General features: G+C 34.7%; 1 protein-coding gene across 2 annotated transcripts in view; it reads right to left on the bottom strand.

Moving 5' to 3' along the window:
- Positions 1–16769, bottom strand: part of LOC141286850 (espin-like) — a 49765-nt gene extending 32996 nt beyond the window's left edge. The window contains exons 1-4 of one of the 2 annotated variants that reach the window (XM_073818963.1): positions 16649–16769; positions 13727–13888; positions 6596–6830; positions 1332–1403 (exon numbers count right to left, since the gene is read on the bottom strand). In XM_073818963.1, the coding sequence (XP_073675064.1) occupies positions 1332–1403; positions 6596–6830; positions 13727–13744 (325 nt within the window). In that variant the 5' untranslated portion in view covers positions 13745–13888; positions 16649–16769. The remainder of the gene's footprint in view (positions 1–1331; positions 1404–6595; positions 6831–13726; positions 13889–16648) is intronic. The other variant, XM_073818964.1, reaches the window with a different exon arrangement.
- Between the last annotated feature and the right edge of the window lie 256 nt (positions 16770–17025).

Below are 17025 nucleotides of genomic sequence, written 5' to 3'. Positions count from 1 at the left end.
TTTGTTTCAAGTGAAAACACACTTAATTTTGACAATTTTTTTCTGAAAACAACAGTGTTGTTTTTGACAACCATCTTAGATTTAGTCTTAGTCTTAGTCTTTTGGACTAAAATGCTTCTTAGTTTTAGTCAAATTTTAGTCACTTCTATATGTGATAGTTTTAGTCCAATTTTAGTCGACGAAAAGTCAAAAAGGTTTTAGTCTAGTTTTAGTCAAAAAAAGGGAAAAAAGTAGTCTTTTAACAAATTAATGTAGGTCAGTAAGTATTTTGCTGTTGGGTAGTGTCACTTATAAGTTCTGAAAATAGCAGATCTATAGTTCAACACAATGTGAGCTTCCGGATCGACTATTTTCAATAATTACAATAATGAAGGAATGTTTTAGAACATAAAAGACAAACAAGGATGGAATGCTAAAACGGCTTGCCATACTAGTATAGCAAAGAGTATTTAATGCTAAACGGCTTGCCATAGCGTCAGATACTTTTTAAGTTTTAATTGGCATGCACAATAAGCGGAAATGTCATGCATTTTAAACGTCTGACGGACCACCCACTAACATTTTCGTCTATTCTCGTCTCCTCAACGAAAAATCACACACATCTCGTCATGTTTTAGTCATCAACGAGCCATTTTTATCTCGTCATCGTCTCGTTATCGTCATGAAAAAAAGTGGCGTCAACGAAATGATTTCGTCATCGTCATCGTTGACGAAAACAACACTGGAAAACGAGAGTATATTTTATACTCGTCTAGAAAATGCTTCTTGATTTAATAATTTTTTGATATTTTGGATGGAAACAAGACAAAAAAATCTAAGAAAATATATATTTTTTGCAGTGTACATCAGTAAAATGGGTTGTGAATGCCATTTCATGTTGACTTCACTGTATTTGTGGTAAAGTGGTTTAGGCCACAAAACGACCTCACTTGCCATACAATTTCATCAATCAATGTTGCTATAATGTAGCTACACTATATATACACAATCACAGCTGATGTGCCAGAGTCCCCGAAGCATTTGGGAATTCTGTGGGCTGATCCACACTGGGATCACAAAAAAAAAAAAAAAATCACGCTGGGTGCTGTGGTTTCTTTGGCTATCTGAAGTGACAGGAATATGGCATGGCAATACTGAAAATTATAGATTTACTTCAGCTTGTGGTTCAGTAGCCAAACAAACGATGCACTCAATTTCCTCGATGAAGGTAAAAAAGAGAAGAATTGGAGTTCAGAATGAGACACATACAAAATACAAACACACACACACACACACACACACACACACACACATATGGTACACACATAATGAGTCTGGGGGAAAATACTTACTCTTCCTCTGCCGGAGTGTTTCTGGAGCAGGGGAGAGAGAGGCAGACAGATGCGTAGAGGAGAGATCCCCTTCTTTAGAGCGATTGCATCATGAAAAGAGAAGAAGGTGGAAAGCCAGAAGGCACAGCAAAGTGTCCATGCAAAGCAGAGAGAGACAGATCCAGGCAGACAGGTGTTCAGTGAGACAGGTGTGGTGAAGACAGACGCAGAGGATGAGAGGATGACAAATACAGGAAGGAAAGAGAGGAGAAGAACAAACAAAAAAACCAAACACAATGAAACACAATATTGTTTTGGCAACCCGTTCGCCTCTTTACTACATACAACCATGTAGTTGTGCCTTTCTTAGTTTTTTAGTGGTCAAGGATAATCTGAAGTTGTTTCTCTTTAAATATATTTTAAAATGTAATTTATTCATGACACATGATTATTTAGTGAAAATAAAAGAAAGTAAAAAAAATAAAAATTCTTTCAACATTCGACTGGTATATGCCATAATAATAGTGCATGCTTGTCTTAAACTGCAATTACTGAATCTATCCTTATCATCTTATCTGTTTTAAATATGATGGATGATTTAATAAATTCAAGATTTCATGACTGAGTACCTTAAAACACCCATTTTTGCAACAGAAGAAGGAAAGCAGGTGACAGTTAGAAAGTGTAGGGCTTTCTTCACTGCAAAAATGCTTTTCTTACTTCGAGTTTTTGTCTTGTTTCAGGCCAAAATATCTAAAAATTCTTAAATCAAGAAGGATTTTCTAGATGAGTACAAAGTTTTCAGAAAAAAACAAGTCAAAATTAAGTGAGTTTTTGCTCGAAACAAGCAAAATAATCTGCCAATGGGGTAAGCAAAAAAATTATATTTCAAACATAAATCAAGATTATTTTTCTTACCCCACTGGCAGATTGTTTTTACTTGTCTAGAAAATCCTTCTTGGTGTAAGAATTTTTAGACATTTTGGCTGGAAACGAGACAAAAATTTAAGTAAGAAAAGCATTTTTTGCAGTGTTTCATTGTCAGATTATTTTGCTTGTTTCAAGCAAAAACGCACTTCATTTTGACTAGTTTTTTTCTGAAAACAAGACAATAATTTTTACTCGTCTAGAAAATCCTTCTTGAAGAATTTTAGACATTTTTTCTGGAAATGACAAAAAAATCTAAGTACACTGCAAAAAAATGTTTTTGTCTTGTTTCCAGCCAAAATATCTAAACATTGTTAAATCAAGAAGGATTTTCTAGATGAGTAAAAAATATTTTCTCGTTTTCAGAAAAAACAAGTCAAAATTAAGTAAGTTTTTGCTTATAAAAAGCTAAATAATCTGCCAATGGGGTAAGCTAAAAAAATCTTTTCTTTTCTTTTACTGTATATACTGTAAGGTTGCTTTGACACAACTTGTATTGTAAAAAGCGCTGTATAAATAATAATCTTTTCTTTTCTTTTTCTTACCCCATTGGCAGATTATTTTGCTTGTTTCAAGCCAAAACGCACTTAATTTTGACTTGTTTTTTCTGAAATCATTTTCACTCGTCTAGAAAATCCTTCTTGGTGTAAGAATTTTTAGACATTTTGACTGGAAACGACAAAAAAATCTAAGTAAGAAAAGCTGTTTCTGTGTATTCACTGCTCTTGCTTTCTTATTCACAGGCAACAACAAATGCAAACAAATTGTGTAATTCCACAGCCAGTGAGTCAGTATACAGCGCTACATTTCCCTGACATAACACTGGATTGTTCAACACATCACGGATATTGTCTTGTCCCTAAGACATGTCAAGTATCCCTTGGAGGAAGAACAATTAAGTAAATGGTAGAACACTAAACCCGATTCAAAGTAACAATAGCCAGTGCGCATTAATTCGTAAACAGACTTTGGAATGAAGGGGTTGCCAGATCTCACCTTAACGGGCTGAAACTTTGCAAGATTTGCCTTGTGGCCGTTTCTAACTCTTCCGTCTTGTGCTCGCGGAGAGCACTTGGTGATATTGAGAGTTGGACTGAACATGGACAGGTCTACTGATATCCACAACATCTGCTTTAAATAAACGGTTTAGGATTGCAGACTAAACAGCATGAATATTTTACATTGGATGTTAGATTGGTTGCACATTCACCCATGACTGAAGATCCAAGCAAATACTGATACGTAAACCGAAGTTCGACACCAGTGCACTCACACATGTTAAATATTTTCATATTAAATATTTAAAGACTTTAGATAAAGAAATATTCTCTGTTAAATACAACTTATGGTCACCAGCATCTGAGACATACTGGCATATTACCACACTCAAACATTTCCCAATGCTCCAAATGTTTTTGGATTAATTACCTTTTTTCTAACGTACACAAAACCAATTTGAGCATTTTCCAATGTTTGGCCTATTAGGCTTTATTAACTAGATACTCTATTATATTTTTACAGAACATTTATCAAAACTATATCACAATGGATTTTAGATAGTATTTCTTTGCTTAAAATGGAAAAGGTGTGTTTTTTTAGGCAAAACTATTTCTGTAGTAATCAACAGCATGTCACAGATGCTGTCAATGGTATTTAGCCTGAAAATTTAGCTTGTATTTTGCATTTAGCTTAAATTATTTCATTAAGAGTACTTGTACATCCTGAATTTTGCATGCTCTGCACAGACAGAAGTTTTAATTGTACTTAATAAGGCCATATTAATAGTTTTGTGTACCGTTTTAAATCTTGGCCTAACAGATAATCAGGTGTTTATTAAGTTTGTCTGCACTTTTAGGGGCTTTTGAAGGCTTGCATGCATGAATATTGTACAGTGTTTAGCTGACTTTTAAATAGCAGGTTTCGAAACATCTACTGGCATTCATAAAAATGTACACTACTGGATAAGTTTCTTATGCTCATCAAGGCTGCATTTGTTTTATCAAAAACACAATTAAAACATTCATATTGTGAAATATTATTACAAAATTAAAAAAAATAACTGTTTGCTATTTTAATACATTAAATTATATATTTCTGCAATCAAAGCTGACTTTTCTGCATCATTACTCCAGTCTTCAGTGTCACATGATCCTTTAGAAATCACTCTGATTTGCTGCTCAAGAAGCATTTCTAAAATTAGTAATGTCAAAAATTTTTTTGCTGCTTAATATTTTTGTGGAAACTGAGATTTTCTAAAATTATCAATGTCAATTTTTTTTGCTGCTTAAAATGTTTTTGGAAACAGATTTTCTAAATGTATCAATGTCGAATTTATTTTATTTTTATTTTTTGCTGCTTAATATTTTTGTGGAAACTGAGTTACACTTACTTTGGGAAAGTAACTTTTGAAGATGTGTAAAAATATATACATACAGTGCCTTGCGAAATTATTCATACCCCTTCATTTTTTTCACATTTTGTTATGTTGCTGCCTTATGTCAAACTACTTTAAATTACTTTTTTCCCACATCAATCTACACTCCCTACTCCATAATGGCAAAGAAAAAAATAGGTTTTTAACATTTTTGCAAATGTATTAAAAATAAAAAACTGAAAGTTCCCGTTGCATAAGTATTCATACCCTTTTCTGGGACACTCGAAATTTAGCTCAGGAGCATTCATATTACTTCTAGATGTTACTACACTTGGAGTGGAGTTAAACTGGGGCAAATTAATTTGAATGAGTATGATTTAGAAAGGCACACACCTCTCAGAAAAGGTCTAACAGCTGAAAATGCATATCAGAGCAAAACCAAGTCCTGAGGTCAAGATAACTGCCTGTAGAGCTCAGTGACAGACTTGCGTTTAGACAATGATCTAGGGAAGCGTTCAGAAAAAAGTCTGCTGCATTGAAGGTTCACAGAAGCATTATCCATAATGGAAGACGACTGGAACAACTAGGACTCTAGAAAATGTCTGCCAGCCCCCATCCAAGCTGACAGAGCTTGAGAGGTGAAAAGGTGAGGCAAAGAATGGCAGATAATTGCCAAATGCAGATGTGCAAAGCTTGTCACATCATACCCAAAAAGACTTGAGGCTGTAAAGGTGCTTCAACTATGTACTGAGTTAAGGGTATGAATACTTATGCAATGTACTTATTCCAGTGTTTTATTTTTAATAAATTTGTAAAATTTGCAAATCTGTTTTTTTGCTTTGTCATTATTATGGTGTATGGAGTGTAAATTGATGTGGGGAAAAACTAATTTAAAGCAGTTTAACATAATGCTGCAACAAAACAAAATGTGAAAAAAATGAAGGGGTATGAATACTTTTGTAATGCACTGTATATACATATATTTAATAAATTGATAATAAGAAGAAGTATTATTAATAACTCAGCACCAATAGTGATTGTTCATAAATGAGCAGCAAATCAGCATAATACAGTGATTTATAAAGTATCATGTGACACTGAAGACTGGAGTAATGATGCTAAAAATTCAGCTTTGATCACAGCAATAAATTACATTTTAAAATATGTTAAAACAGAAAACAGCTATTATAAATATATTACTATTTTACCGTTGGTGTTTTTTTAATCAAATGAATGCAATCTTGGTGAGCATAAGGAATTTCTTTCAAGAACATTAAAAAAACATTATTATTATTTCAAACTTTTGACTAGCAATGTATTGTGTGTAATCTGTCAGTGCTGTGACATAACACGGCATATGCTGTCATCACTTTGTGACACTAATACTCTGCCCTCCAGGGATAGGAGAAGATTAAAAGGGTCACACTATGAACAAAGGGTCGAATGAGTGAAAGGGTCAAACGCATAACCCCTAAGCACTGTTTCACAGATAGAGAGGTCAGTCGATTACAACTTTACAAGGCCTTCATGAGTGGTTTCCACATTGTTAACTGTTCAATTCATCAAGGTCATGCCAAATCTCAGTGCTGTTAGGCCAGCAGGTGTTCCTTCTCCATCAGTGTATCCAGCTGTATCAGGTGGCAGATCACTGTCTACACTCCCATTAGTAGTCACCACATTGCATTGCTGCTCATTATGCAACTTGATTTGCATAAAGCTGAGCCGTGGTCAACTTTGTTGCATCTCAAATGGTTTCTGTCACTCATGCCACCTCAAATCGCTAACTCTCTTGCTAAAAGGGTTTCAATCACTTTGTCACTGCAAATTGCTGTTAGCATGAATGCCTTTTAAAGGCAGTGTCTATTTTAAGCTCTGTATAAATTAATGGCACCACAAACAGATGTGCTTTATATCACCATTTATCTAGAGATTGCAAAAAAAGTGCTTATGCAGGAAGTTTTGGATAAGATGTGTCAGTACTCACTGCTGGACGAGGAAGACATGCGGCGCTGGCCAGAGGCCGGTGTGCTGGTGTTGGTGGGTGGAGGAGGAGGAGGGGGCAGGTCTGATGGAAGAGGTGGAGGAGGAGGTGGAGTCGGGATGTAGGTGCTGGCAGGTGGAGGAGGTGGTGGAGGAGGAAGGGGGAGATCCTCTGTATTTCCTGTCCCGTTCTCAGGAGCAGGCGCTGTGTCTGCCGCTTCCTCCAACAGTGCAGAACCCTGTCGAAACAACAGGTAAGAGTGCAGTACATTTTGATTTTGAATATTTACTACTATTCCAACTTGAAGTGATAGATTATCCAACAATGAAAATGCTCTTATCATTTACTCTACCTCATGCAATCATGGATGTTTATGACTATCTGTATACCATTTGTCGAAAAAGAACCTCTTTGAGAGTCCACATATTGCAAGTAAATTGGGTGGCAAAATGTTGAAGCACCAAAAAACACATACAGACATGACAATATAACAATAATATTACCCAAGTGGATGAATCAATGTCTGTTCTAAAGTAAAATGAGAAGTGTGTGTGATTTAATCTAATGGAGCAAATGCATGTACACTCTTAAAAATAAAGGTGCTTTAAAAGGTTCTTCAAGCGATGCCATAGAAGAACCATTTTTGGTTCAACAAAGAACCATTCAGTCAAAGGTTCTTTAACCCCTTAACTGTCACCCCCATTTTTTAAAATAGGCATGAAAGTGCACTATCCAAACTTCAATTGTTGTAATTCATGAACACTTTGGAATACAGATCTAAGGTTGGTCTCTTTTTAAAGAAGACAATCAGCAGATTATTGCAGAAGTGGAATTAAAAAAAATAAAAATAAAGTATCAATAAATTATAGAAGTTTAAATTTAAGATCTTATTGATTTTTAAATGACCAGAATTTACAGTTTTTTTCAGTCGCTAACAAGCGTTTGTCCAAACAGTTGTCACATTTTCAAAACTCTAAACACAATTAGCACAGCATCGGTCTTTTGTGGCCATACCATTTACACATTTCATGTCGTTTTCACCCAATATGCAGTCAGTGAACACATTTCCACAATGCTTACATTTTCTTAACAGACAAGCTATACCTCCCAACAAAATTATGGATTGTTTTTGTAGTATTTACGAATGTTAACACACAACATCCCACAATAGCAAAAACAATATTCCAAACCTTAGATACAGTATAAAAACCTCTGCTTCTGTAATGATATCAGTTCAAAAACAATATCAATATCAAAAATATATCTCAGCTGATAATAAACAAACAATTGAATAATTGACACACAGCTGATTTATGTTGGGTAAATTGGGCCAACCACAGCTGATTCCAGTCTGGCTTACACTCAGATGCAGTGGTTATTTTTTTCTATTACATTTACACTTATTCAGTAAAATGAGGACTTTGAGGAGTGATGTTTTGGAAACAGGGTTGGAGTCAATTCAGGAATGAACTCAACAATTCCAATTCAAAGAAGGAAATGGAATTGGAATTGGAATTGAACAACAATTACAGGAAACAGAGTTGGAATTGAATTGGAATTACAGGAAGTGGAATTCAATTCAGAGAAATTCCAATGAATTATATTTATTGCTGTTTCTGAGCATCTACAGTATGTGTGATTGCATTTTAGAGGCATACATTTTAACTTTATTTATGATGCTTTACAAATACCAAGTAATGTATGAAATAGAGTTGATCAAATGCAAGTAAATAAAATGAATGACAGTGGTGATAAGTTTCTGGATGTACTATACATTCAATATATGATTACCACATAATATATGTCTCAACTCACAAAAAATAAGTCATGTTCATTCATGTATTCATTCACTTTTTATTGCATCTAATTATCATAATTTCCTGAAATTTGGCATGTGAAATGATCATGCTTAACCAACTAAACATACAGTACTTTGTATTTCTTTTATATGTTTGTTGTTTATGTGATTTACAATATTTAATGTATTATAAACTAGCAACTCAAGTGGAATTCCTGTTTCCTGACATTCCAATTCCAAATCCAATTCCATTCCAGGAAGTGAATTGGAATTTACAATTCATTCTCAATTCAATTCATTTCAAGATCGCAGAGATTAGATACAGTAATTTTGTGCTTTTTTTTTAGACCCCCCCCCCCCTTTTTTTATCTGGGCTTTTTGCTGTTGTTATTTTTATTTATTTATTTATTTTTTGTTCAGAATGCTCTTGTGTTTCATGGATATTTTGTTCACTGTAAGCAATACAGTAAAACTTTTTCTGTTCTATCATACCATGTTTCTACTGTAGCTCCTGTAATAAACAGAAAAAGAAACTTATTTGCTTTTTAATGGAATGCTTTTGAATGTGAACATTACTGTACATGTGGACAGATAGTTCCCAACCCAAAAATTTAGTGTCAAAATGGTGGATTGCATGTTTTGCATGCAAATACCTGTAAAACTGAAACATACAAAGTCTGTGCAGTTTTTGTAATGTCAACAATAGCCAGTATTTTGAAACCTGGTGTACTTTGATTGACTGCATGTACCTTGTGAAGTGAAAACAAGTGTTATTCTTTGACAGAATAATTTCATTTTGAGTCAGATTTCCAGTGTTTTGGTAAAGTTAGTGTGTGCAGAGAAAGATGTGTTCTATTTTGAAATGAAGAGTTAGTATATATTTAACAAAATGTATTTTTGAGAAGAAAATTATCCATTTGGCCAATTGTGTTTTGTAGGTGTGAGTCTGTGTTAAGAGTTTAGAAAAAGTATCTGAAGTACGGGTAAGCGATTGAAAAAACTGTAATCTTAACTTTTTGGTCCAGCAATATCAGCAACTGCTCCAAATTGCATATTTCTGCTTATTTTAGTCCTCTGAATAAATGTTATTTTTTATTTATTTATTTAAAATCTTTTTTTAGGCTTTACAAGCATAAGGGTTAATTAAAAATCAGTTGGACACTAAAATGGTCATAGACAGAATAGCATAACAAATATACTTCCCCAAAACACTTAATCTGACCAACACACCTCCCACTGCGCCCCACCATATGCAATGCAGCTGGTAATGATTACATAATTAGATCTAACTGAGTGGTTTGCTGGAATGAAAGGACATCTGCTAAGCTAAGAGCCACAATCCTTTACACTCAGCATCTCCAGAGACCACCCATCCGCCCCTACAACTGACGCTGAGTAAACAAGCCCTGACCTTTCACCCCACACACCCCCACCTCCTGGACGCGTGCCATGCATGTGCCCCTCATCTCCTCATCATCACTATCTCCAGCATATGGTGCGTTCATGTCATACGCATGTCCGTGTTAATGGGTCATTACCCAGAGGGACATGTGGAGTACCATCTGGTTCAGTCAAGTGGCCAGACACCCCACTGGGCATCTAATTGGCTCAATGAAGATTAGATCTGATAGCAGAAAGGGGCCATATGAAATGCTGATATCTATTCTCTCTTTAGATCACATTGTGCATGTTTCTCATAGAGGTAAATGTTATTGCTCTGGAGAATTAATGGATGTCTTCTTTAAGTATCAAATTTGTCTCAGATAACACTGAATTAAATATAAAAAATTTTAAAGTAGAAAGACTGAAATAGTCTTTTGTTGTAACACTCTCTACTCTAATAATTTTACAATTTAAGTAGATTGTAGAAACCACTGGCACCAGTAGTCTCTACGATTCAATTATAGTAGGCCTATGATGCTTTTGGGAAACGCAGCCCTGCATGACATTTTTCCTGCATTGAGGACAGAGGTTTTGTAGAATGTCTTACTAGTATTCAGACTTTATTCTCGTAGTATTCCGACTTTATTCTCATAGTATTCCGACTTTATTCTCATAGTATTCCTACTTTATTCTCATAGTATTCTGACTTCATTCTGGTAGTATTCCGACTTCATTATCGTAGGATTCCGACTTTATTTTCGTAGTATTCCGACTTTATTCTCGTAGTATTCTGACTTCATTCTGGTAGTATTCCGACTTCATTCTCGTAGGATTCCGACTTTATTTTCGTAGTATTCTGACTTTATTCTCATAGTATTCCGACTTTATTCTCGTAGTATTCCTACTTTATTCTCGTAGTATTCTGACTTCATTCTGGTAGTATTCTGACTTCATTCTCGTAGGATTCCGACTTTATTTTCGTAGTATTCCGACTTTATTCTCGTAGTATTCTGACTTCATTCTGGTAGTATTCCGACTTCATTCTTGTAGGATTCCGACTTTATTCTCGTAGTATTCTGACTTCATTCTGGTAGTATTCCGACTTCATTCTCGTAGGATTCCGACTTTATTTTCGTAGTATTCTTCTCGTAGTATTCCGACTTTATTCTCGTTGTATTCCGACTTTATTCTCGTAGTATTCCGACTTTATTCTCGTTGTATTCCGACTTTATTCTCGTTGTATTCCGACTTTATTGTCATAGTATTTCGACTTTATTCTCGTAGTATTTCGACTTTATTCTTGTAGTATTTCGACTTTATTCTCGTAGTATTTCGACTTTATTCTCGTAGTATTTCTACTTTATTCTCATAGTATTTCGACTTTATTCTTGTAGTATTTTGACTTTATTCTTGTAGTATTTCGACTTTATTCTCGTAGTATTTCGACTTTATTCTCGTAGTATTTCGACTTTATTCTCGTAGTATTTCGACTTTATTCTCATTGTATTCCGACTTTATTTTCATAGTATTTTGTCTTTATTCTCGTAGTATTTTGACTTTATTCTTTTAGTATTTCGACTTTATTCTCGTAGTATTTCTACTTCATTCTCATAGTATTTTGACTTTATTCTCGTAGTATTTCGACTTTATTCTCGTAGTATTTCGACTTTATTCTCGTAGTATTTCGACTTTATTCTCATTGTATTTCGACTTTATTCTCATTGTATTTCGACTTTATTCTCGTAGTATTTCGACTTTATTCTCGTAGTATTTCGACTTTATTCTCGTTGTATTCCGACTTTATTCTCGTAGTATTCCGACTTTATTCTCGTTGTATTCCGACTTTATTCTCGTAGTATTCCAACTTTTTTCTCGTTGTATTCCGACTTTATTCTCGTTGTATTCCGACTTTATTGTCATAGTATTTCGACTTTATTCTCGTAGTATTTCGACTTCATTCTCGTAGTATTTCGACTTTATTCTTGTAGTATTTCGACTTTATTCTCATAGTATTTCTACTTTATTCTCATAGTATTTCGACTTTATTCTTGTAGTATTTTGACTTTATTCTTGTAGTATTTCGACTTTATTCTCGTAGTATTTCGACTTTATTCTCATAGTATTTCGACTTTATTCTCGTAGTATTTCGACTTTATTTTCGTAGTATTTTGTCTTTATTCTCGTAGTATTTTGACTTTATTCTTTTAGTATTTCGACTTTATTCTCGTAGTATTTCTACTTTATTCTCATAGTATTTTGACTTTATTCTCGTAGTATTTCGACTTTATTCTCGTAGTATTTCGACTTTATTCTCGTAGTATTTCGACTTTATTCTCGTAGTATTTCGACTTTATTTATAGTATTTTTACCTTATTCTCGTGGTATTTCGACTTTATTCTTGTAGTATTTCGACTTTATTCTCGTAGTATTTCGACTTTATTCTCGTAGTATTTCGACTTTATTCTCGTTGTATTCTGACTTTATTCTCGTAGTATTTCGACTTTATTCTCGTAGTATTTCGACTTTATTCTCGTTGTATTCCGACTTTATTCTCGTAGTATTCCGACTTTATTCTCACAGTATTCCGACTTTATTCTCGTAGTATTCCGACTTTATTCTCGTAGTATTCCAACTTTTTTCTCGTTGTATTCCGACTTTATTCTCGTTGTATTCCGACTTTATTCTCATAGTATTTCGACTTTATTCTCGTAGTATTTCGACTTCATTCTCGTAGTATTTCGACTTTATTCTTGTAGTATTTCGACTTTATTTATAGTATTTTTACCGTATTCTCGTGGTATTTCGACTTTATTCTTGTAGTATTTCGACTTTATTCTTGCAGTATTTCGACTTCATTCTCGTAGTATTTCGACTTCATTCTTGTAGTATTTCAACTTTATTCTTGTAGTATTTTGACTTCATTCTCATAGCATTTCCACTTCATTCTCGTAGTATTTCAACTTTATTCTTGTAGTATTTCTACTTCATTCTCATAGCATTTCCACTTCATTCTCGTAGTATTTCAACTTTATTCTCATAGTATTTCGACTTTATTCTCGTAGTATTTCTACTTTATTCTTGTAGTATTTCGACTTTATTCTCATATTTTTTTTACTTTTAATCTCGAAATATTTGACTTTATTTGCTTAGTATTTTGACTTTATTTCCGTAATTTTTCGACTTTATTTTCATAATATTTCAACTTTAATCTAGGAATCTTGAATGCCGTTGTAGATACATTATGACTGAATTTTTATTTTTGTGTAAACCACTCTTAGAAAAACAAAAAACAAATTGCTCCTTAACCAATAATTCTTGTCTAGGAAAAACAACGGCTATAATAAAGAGATATTCTTTCCCAAGTCAATCTGTCAAACTGCAGTTATAATAGGAGAAATCTATGCTAGTTCAGTGAGTTCTGTCAAGCACAATACTTCTAGGTCCCAGCCGTCAGACTTACATAACACAACAAAGAAAAAAGAACACTGTTTACCCAGCAGCCCAATGTGCGTACAATAAATGTTGAACTGCAATGCTAACTCTGGGCTGCCACACCTTGCATGGATTTGTATTGTAATGTTGACAGGTGATGGACTGAAGCTAGATTTATTCAGACCAAAGAGAGCTGGCTGTCTCATAAACAACTGCTTTCTGTTTGGCAACCATATTGCTGATGGTCCCTATTGACTTGCATAGTATGGAAAAAATACTGTGGAAGTCAATTGGGACCATTAACTGCTTGGTTACCACATTCTTAATGAGAAAGAAACTCATACAAGAGGCTGAGTAAATTAAATTCTCATTTTTGGATAAAATATCCCTATAAATATACCTCTGTTTACTTAAGATCACTGAAACACCAGTTCAGAATCCAGACTCAATATGGAATAGCATACTGACAACCATTACTAGAATTGAGGATATATGACCATGAAACAGAATCTGCCGTTTACCTCCTCATTGGGTGCCATGGCTCTGTTGGGGTGCTGGTCTGCGGTATCACTACCCAGGGTTTTGTAGTAATCCCCAGTGCTGGGCTGCTTGCTGAAGCTACGAGACTTTCGATTGGAGTCAACTCTTCGAAGCCTTTCGTGGCTCTCGCCAGGATTCAGCTGCTAGAGAAATGAGCAGCACACGTTTAATGACAGAAACAACATAAAAATCATCTGATCTAAAGCCCTTAATAATTATATAAGCTGCAGTGGTGCATAAGAATATATTAATATAACTAGCAAAACAATTATCACTGTACTGGTACATTCTTAAAATAAAGGTGCTTCACGATGCCATAGAAGAACCTTTTTGTCTAAATTGTTCCATAAAGAACCTTTAACATCTGAAGAACCTTTCTGTTTCACAAAAGGTTCTTTGTGGCAAAAGAAGGTTCTTCAGATTATAAAAAGGTAAGAAAGAGATTTGACTGAATGGTTCTTTGTGGAACCAAAAATGGTTGTTCTATGGCATTACTTGAAGAACCTTTTGAAGCACCTTTATTTATAGGAGTGTATGTGTACAGTTTTTGTGTTTTAAAAAGTATCAGCATAAATAAAATCATGTTTTTGGTCCACCCTTGCAATAGTAAACTCAAAAACATGGCAGAAGAAACTTTAAATCCTAACAGAACATATATACATTTACACATACACATGTACCTCTATATTATTCTTGTGTAAAAACACATTTTATAACACTTTATTTCAACATTTACTCTCCTTACAGTGCAAAGCAAAGGGGAACTAGATTATTTATTTATTTCAGTGGCTATAGTGGAACAAGTAAACAACAAATAATGGTTTTATTAGTACTCTATTAGCTTAGAACAACACAGAATATATTAAACATCTTATTGAATATATTAAATAGATGAAAATATACTGAAACTTGGGTACACTCATAAAAATAAAGGTGCTTTAAAAGCGATGCCATAGTTGCCATTTAGTCAAAGGTTCTTTAAAGAACCATCTCTTTCTTACGTTTTTATAATCTGAAGAACCTTCTTTCACCACAAAGAGCCTTTTGTGAAACAGAAAGGTTCTTTAGATGTTAAAGGTTCTTTATGGAACCATTTAGTCAAAAAAGGTTCTTCTATGGCATCGTGAAGCACCTTTATTTTTAAGTGTATGTGACATAATGTCTATGAAGTGTTTTATTACTAATCACCATTTTACACCATCATCAAATATATTATAGTCTCTCAATAGGATGTTCTTACTGAAACATAATACAAAAACAACTATCAATTATTATAATATAGGAATTGTTAAAAATAGAATTATAGCATTTCACACTGTGGAAACTACTGTTGGTGAAATGTCATGTCACCTTCGCATATTTGAATACTGTATTCCCGCCTACACAAACACGCCATAAAAAGAACTTATATTAACTTTTTATGAAACAGGCATTAGAAATGTTACATTTTTTTTTCAAATAACTTGTCATAACTTGCTTGAAAATGTAACAAACCAATGCTGTTTTTTTTCTAACAATTCACAATTCTAGAACAAGAAATCAGCATTTTCACCCTTTATTGAAGTTGCTTCATATAAGGAAATCCTGACACATTTAGCCACATAAACTCTTATTAATCCTATTGTGTTTATGTGGCAAAGCCTCATGTGACTCCAGCGGATTTACCTGAAAACAAAAAGACTTTTCATGGCACCAAATCTGAACTTTATCATAGATTTCAAAGCTTCACAGAGGCAATTAACACAGCAGGCTACAAGAGCGACTGGCTGGTCCCTTGTATGCTGTTTCAGTATCAATGCCCTGAATGGTTTCACTTTCTGCAGCTGTCTTTCACTTGTGTATGATCTTGTGAGTGAATCAATATCACTGATCTAAAACCAGTTCTGTCCACCTGTCTTTGGGAGTACACAGAGTGCATCACAGCAATCACAGATGTGGTTTTGAGAGTTTCTAGAAATTTCCAACACAAAAAAGGCAATGCTTGGTTTTCCTGTTCTTAAGATTTTCCTAATGCAAAGTCCTTGAATTTGCATAGTAATCAACCTTATGCAATACAATTCTAAAACAAATAAAGTCGCAGGATAGTGAAGTAAAGCAACAAATGTGAGATGCCAATCAGTTGTTTAATCTGATATCATCATTTTAAAAATGTAAGGTACATTTCATATAATAATAAACAACAAAACTATTTATTTCGGGTCAAACAAAAGCACTATTCATCTCTATACTGATACGGATCTCTCTCTAAAAGCAAATACACCCAATAAAAAGCATCTACGACAGAGAATTTGAATTCTGTCATCTGTGGCTTTTTATTTCTCACGCCGGCCCTGAGGATGCTATTATCCATTCATGTCCTTCCAACATCCAATTTGCATTGCTGTCTAAAGCACTGTCCTCCCAGCAGAGTTACTCCCAGTGTAATGCGATTCAGCCCAGTGCAGATGGTTTGATTATCATACCTCGGGGAAAGCGCTGCTTGAAAGGCTGGCTGACCTCTTTACAATGTGGATGGACCTGAGCCTATTTCAAACCTGCTGAATTTTTCATCACCAGTCACCAATACGTATTCTCCAGGCTTTTGCATCACACAGCACCTCATCTAAAGAAAGTGTGTGTGGTAACGTTAGCTGAGGCTCAGTTGAGTGTAGAAAATGAATGCAGTGCTATTCATGCATTTGAATGTTTATCTGATTCCGCATGCAATATATAACCTTATCACTGGTTATCTAGGCAAGCAACTGATCTAACATAACTAAACACAAATAAAAGAAAACAGCCCTGGGAAACTCCAAAAACCCATAACCATTGCAAAGACAATTATACAATTATACACAAAGCTTGTTCACAAGTCAACCAAACCAACAGTGTTTTAACAAAATAACACTGAATTGCAGTCTTACCCTTTCCGACTGCCCTTATTTCCTTCCACGGTGCTGTCACTCTACACAAAGGTTTAAACCGAGAGCCGGTAGATGCACAGGTGTCACAAGATCTCCATTCTACTGTGCGTTATTCTACCTGACGCTCGCTTTGCCTTTCCCCGCCCCTTCAGCCTCCCACCCAACAATCACGTCCCAGAGCAATGACTTCACTGCTCACCTGTTATCCAACCACAGGTCACAGCGCTCGTGGTCTCTTATGCAAAGCATTGTGACACAGTGGCTAAGCATGGCCGCTCCGGCTCGGCTTTCTCACCGGTCGAAGGATTGCATTATGCACACCGGCCACCAAAGAGAATCTGATTACAAATAAATGTGGAGATCTCGCTCAAAGGTAG

This window comes from Garra rufa, chromosome 15 (assembly GCF_049309525.1).
Source record: "Garra rufa chromosome 15, GarRuf1.0, whole genome shotgun sequence".
NCBI lineage: Eukaryota > Metazoa > Chordata > Actinopteri > Cypriniformes > Cyprinidae > Garra > Garra rufa.
This window is presented reverse-complemented; position numbering and strand designations above follow the sequence as displayed.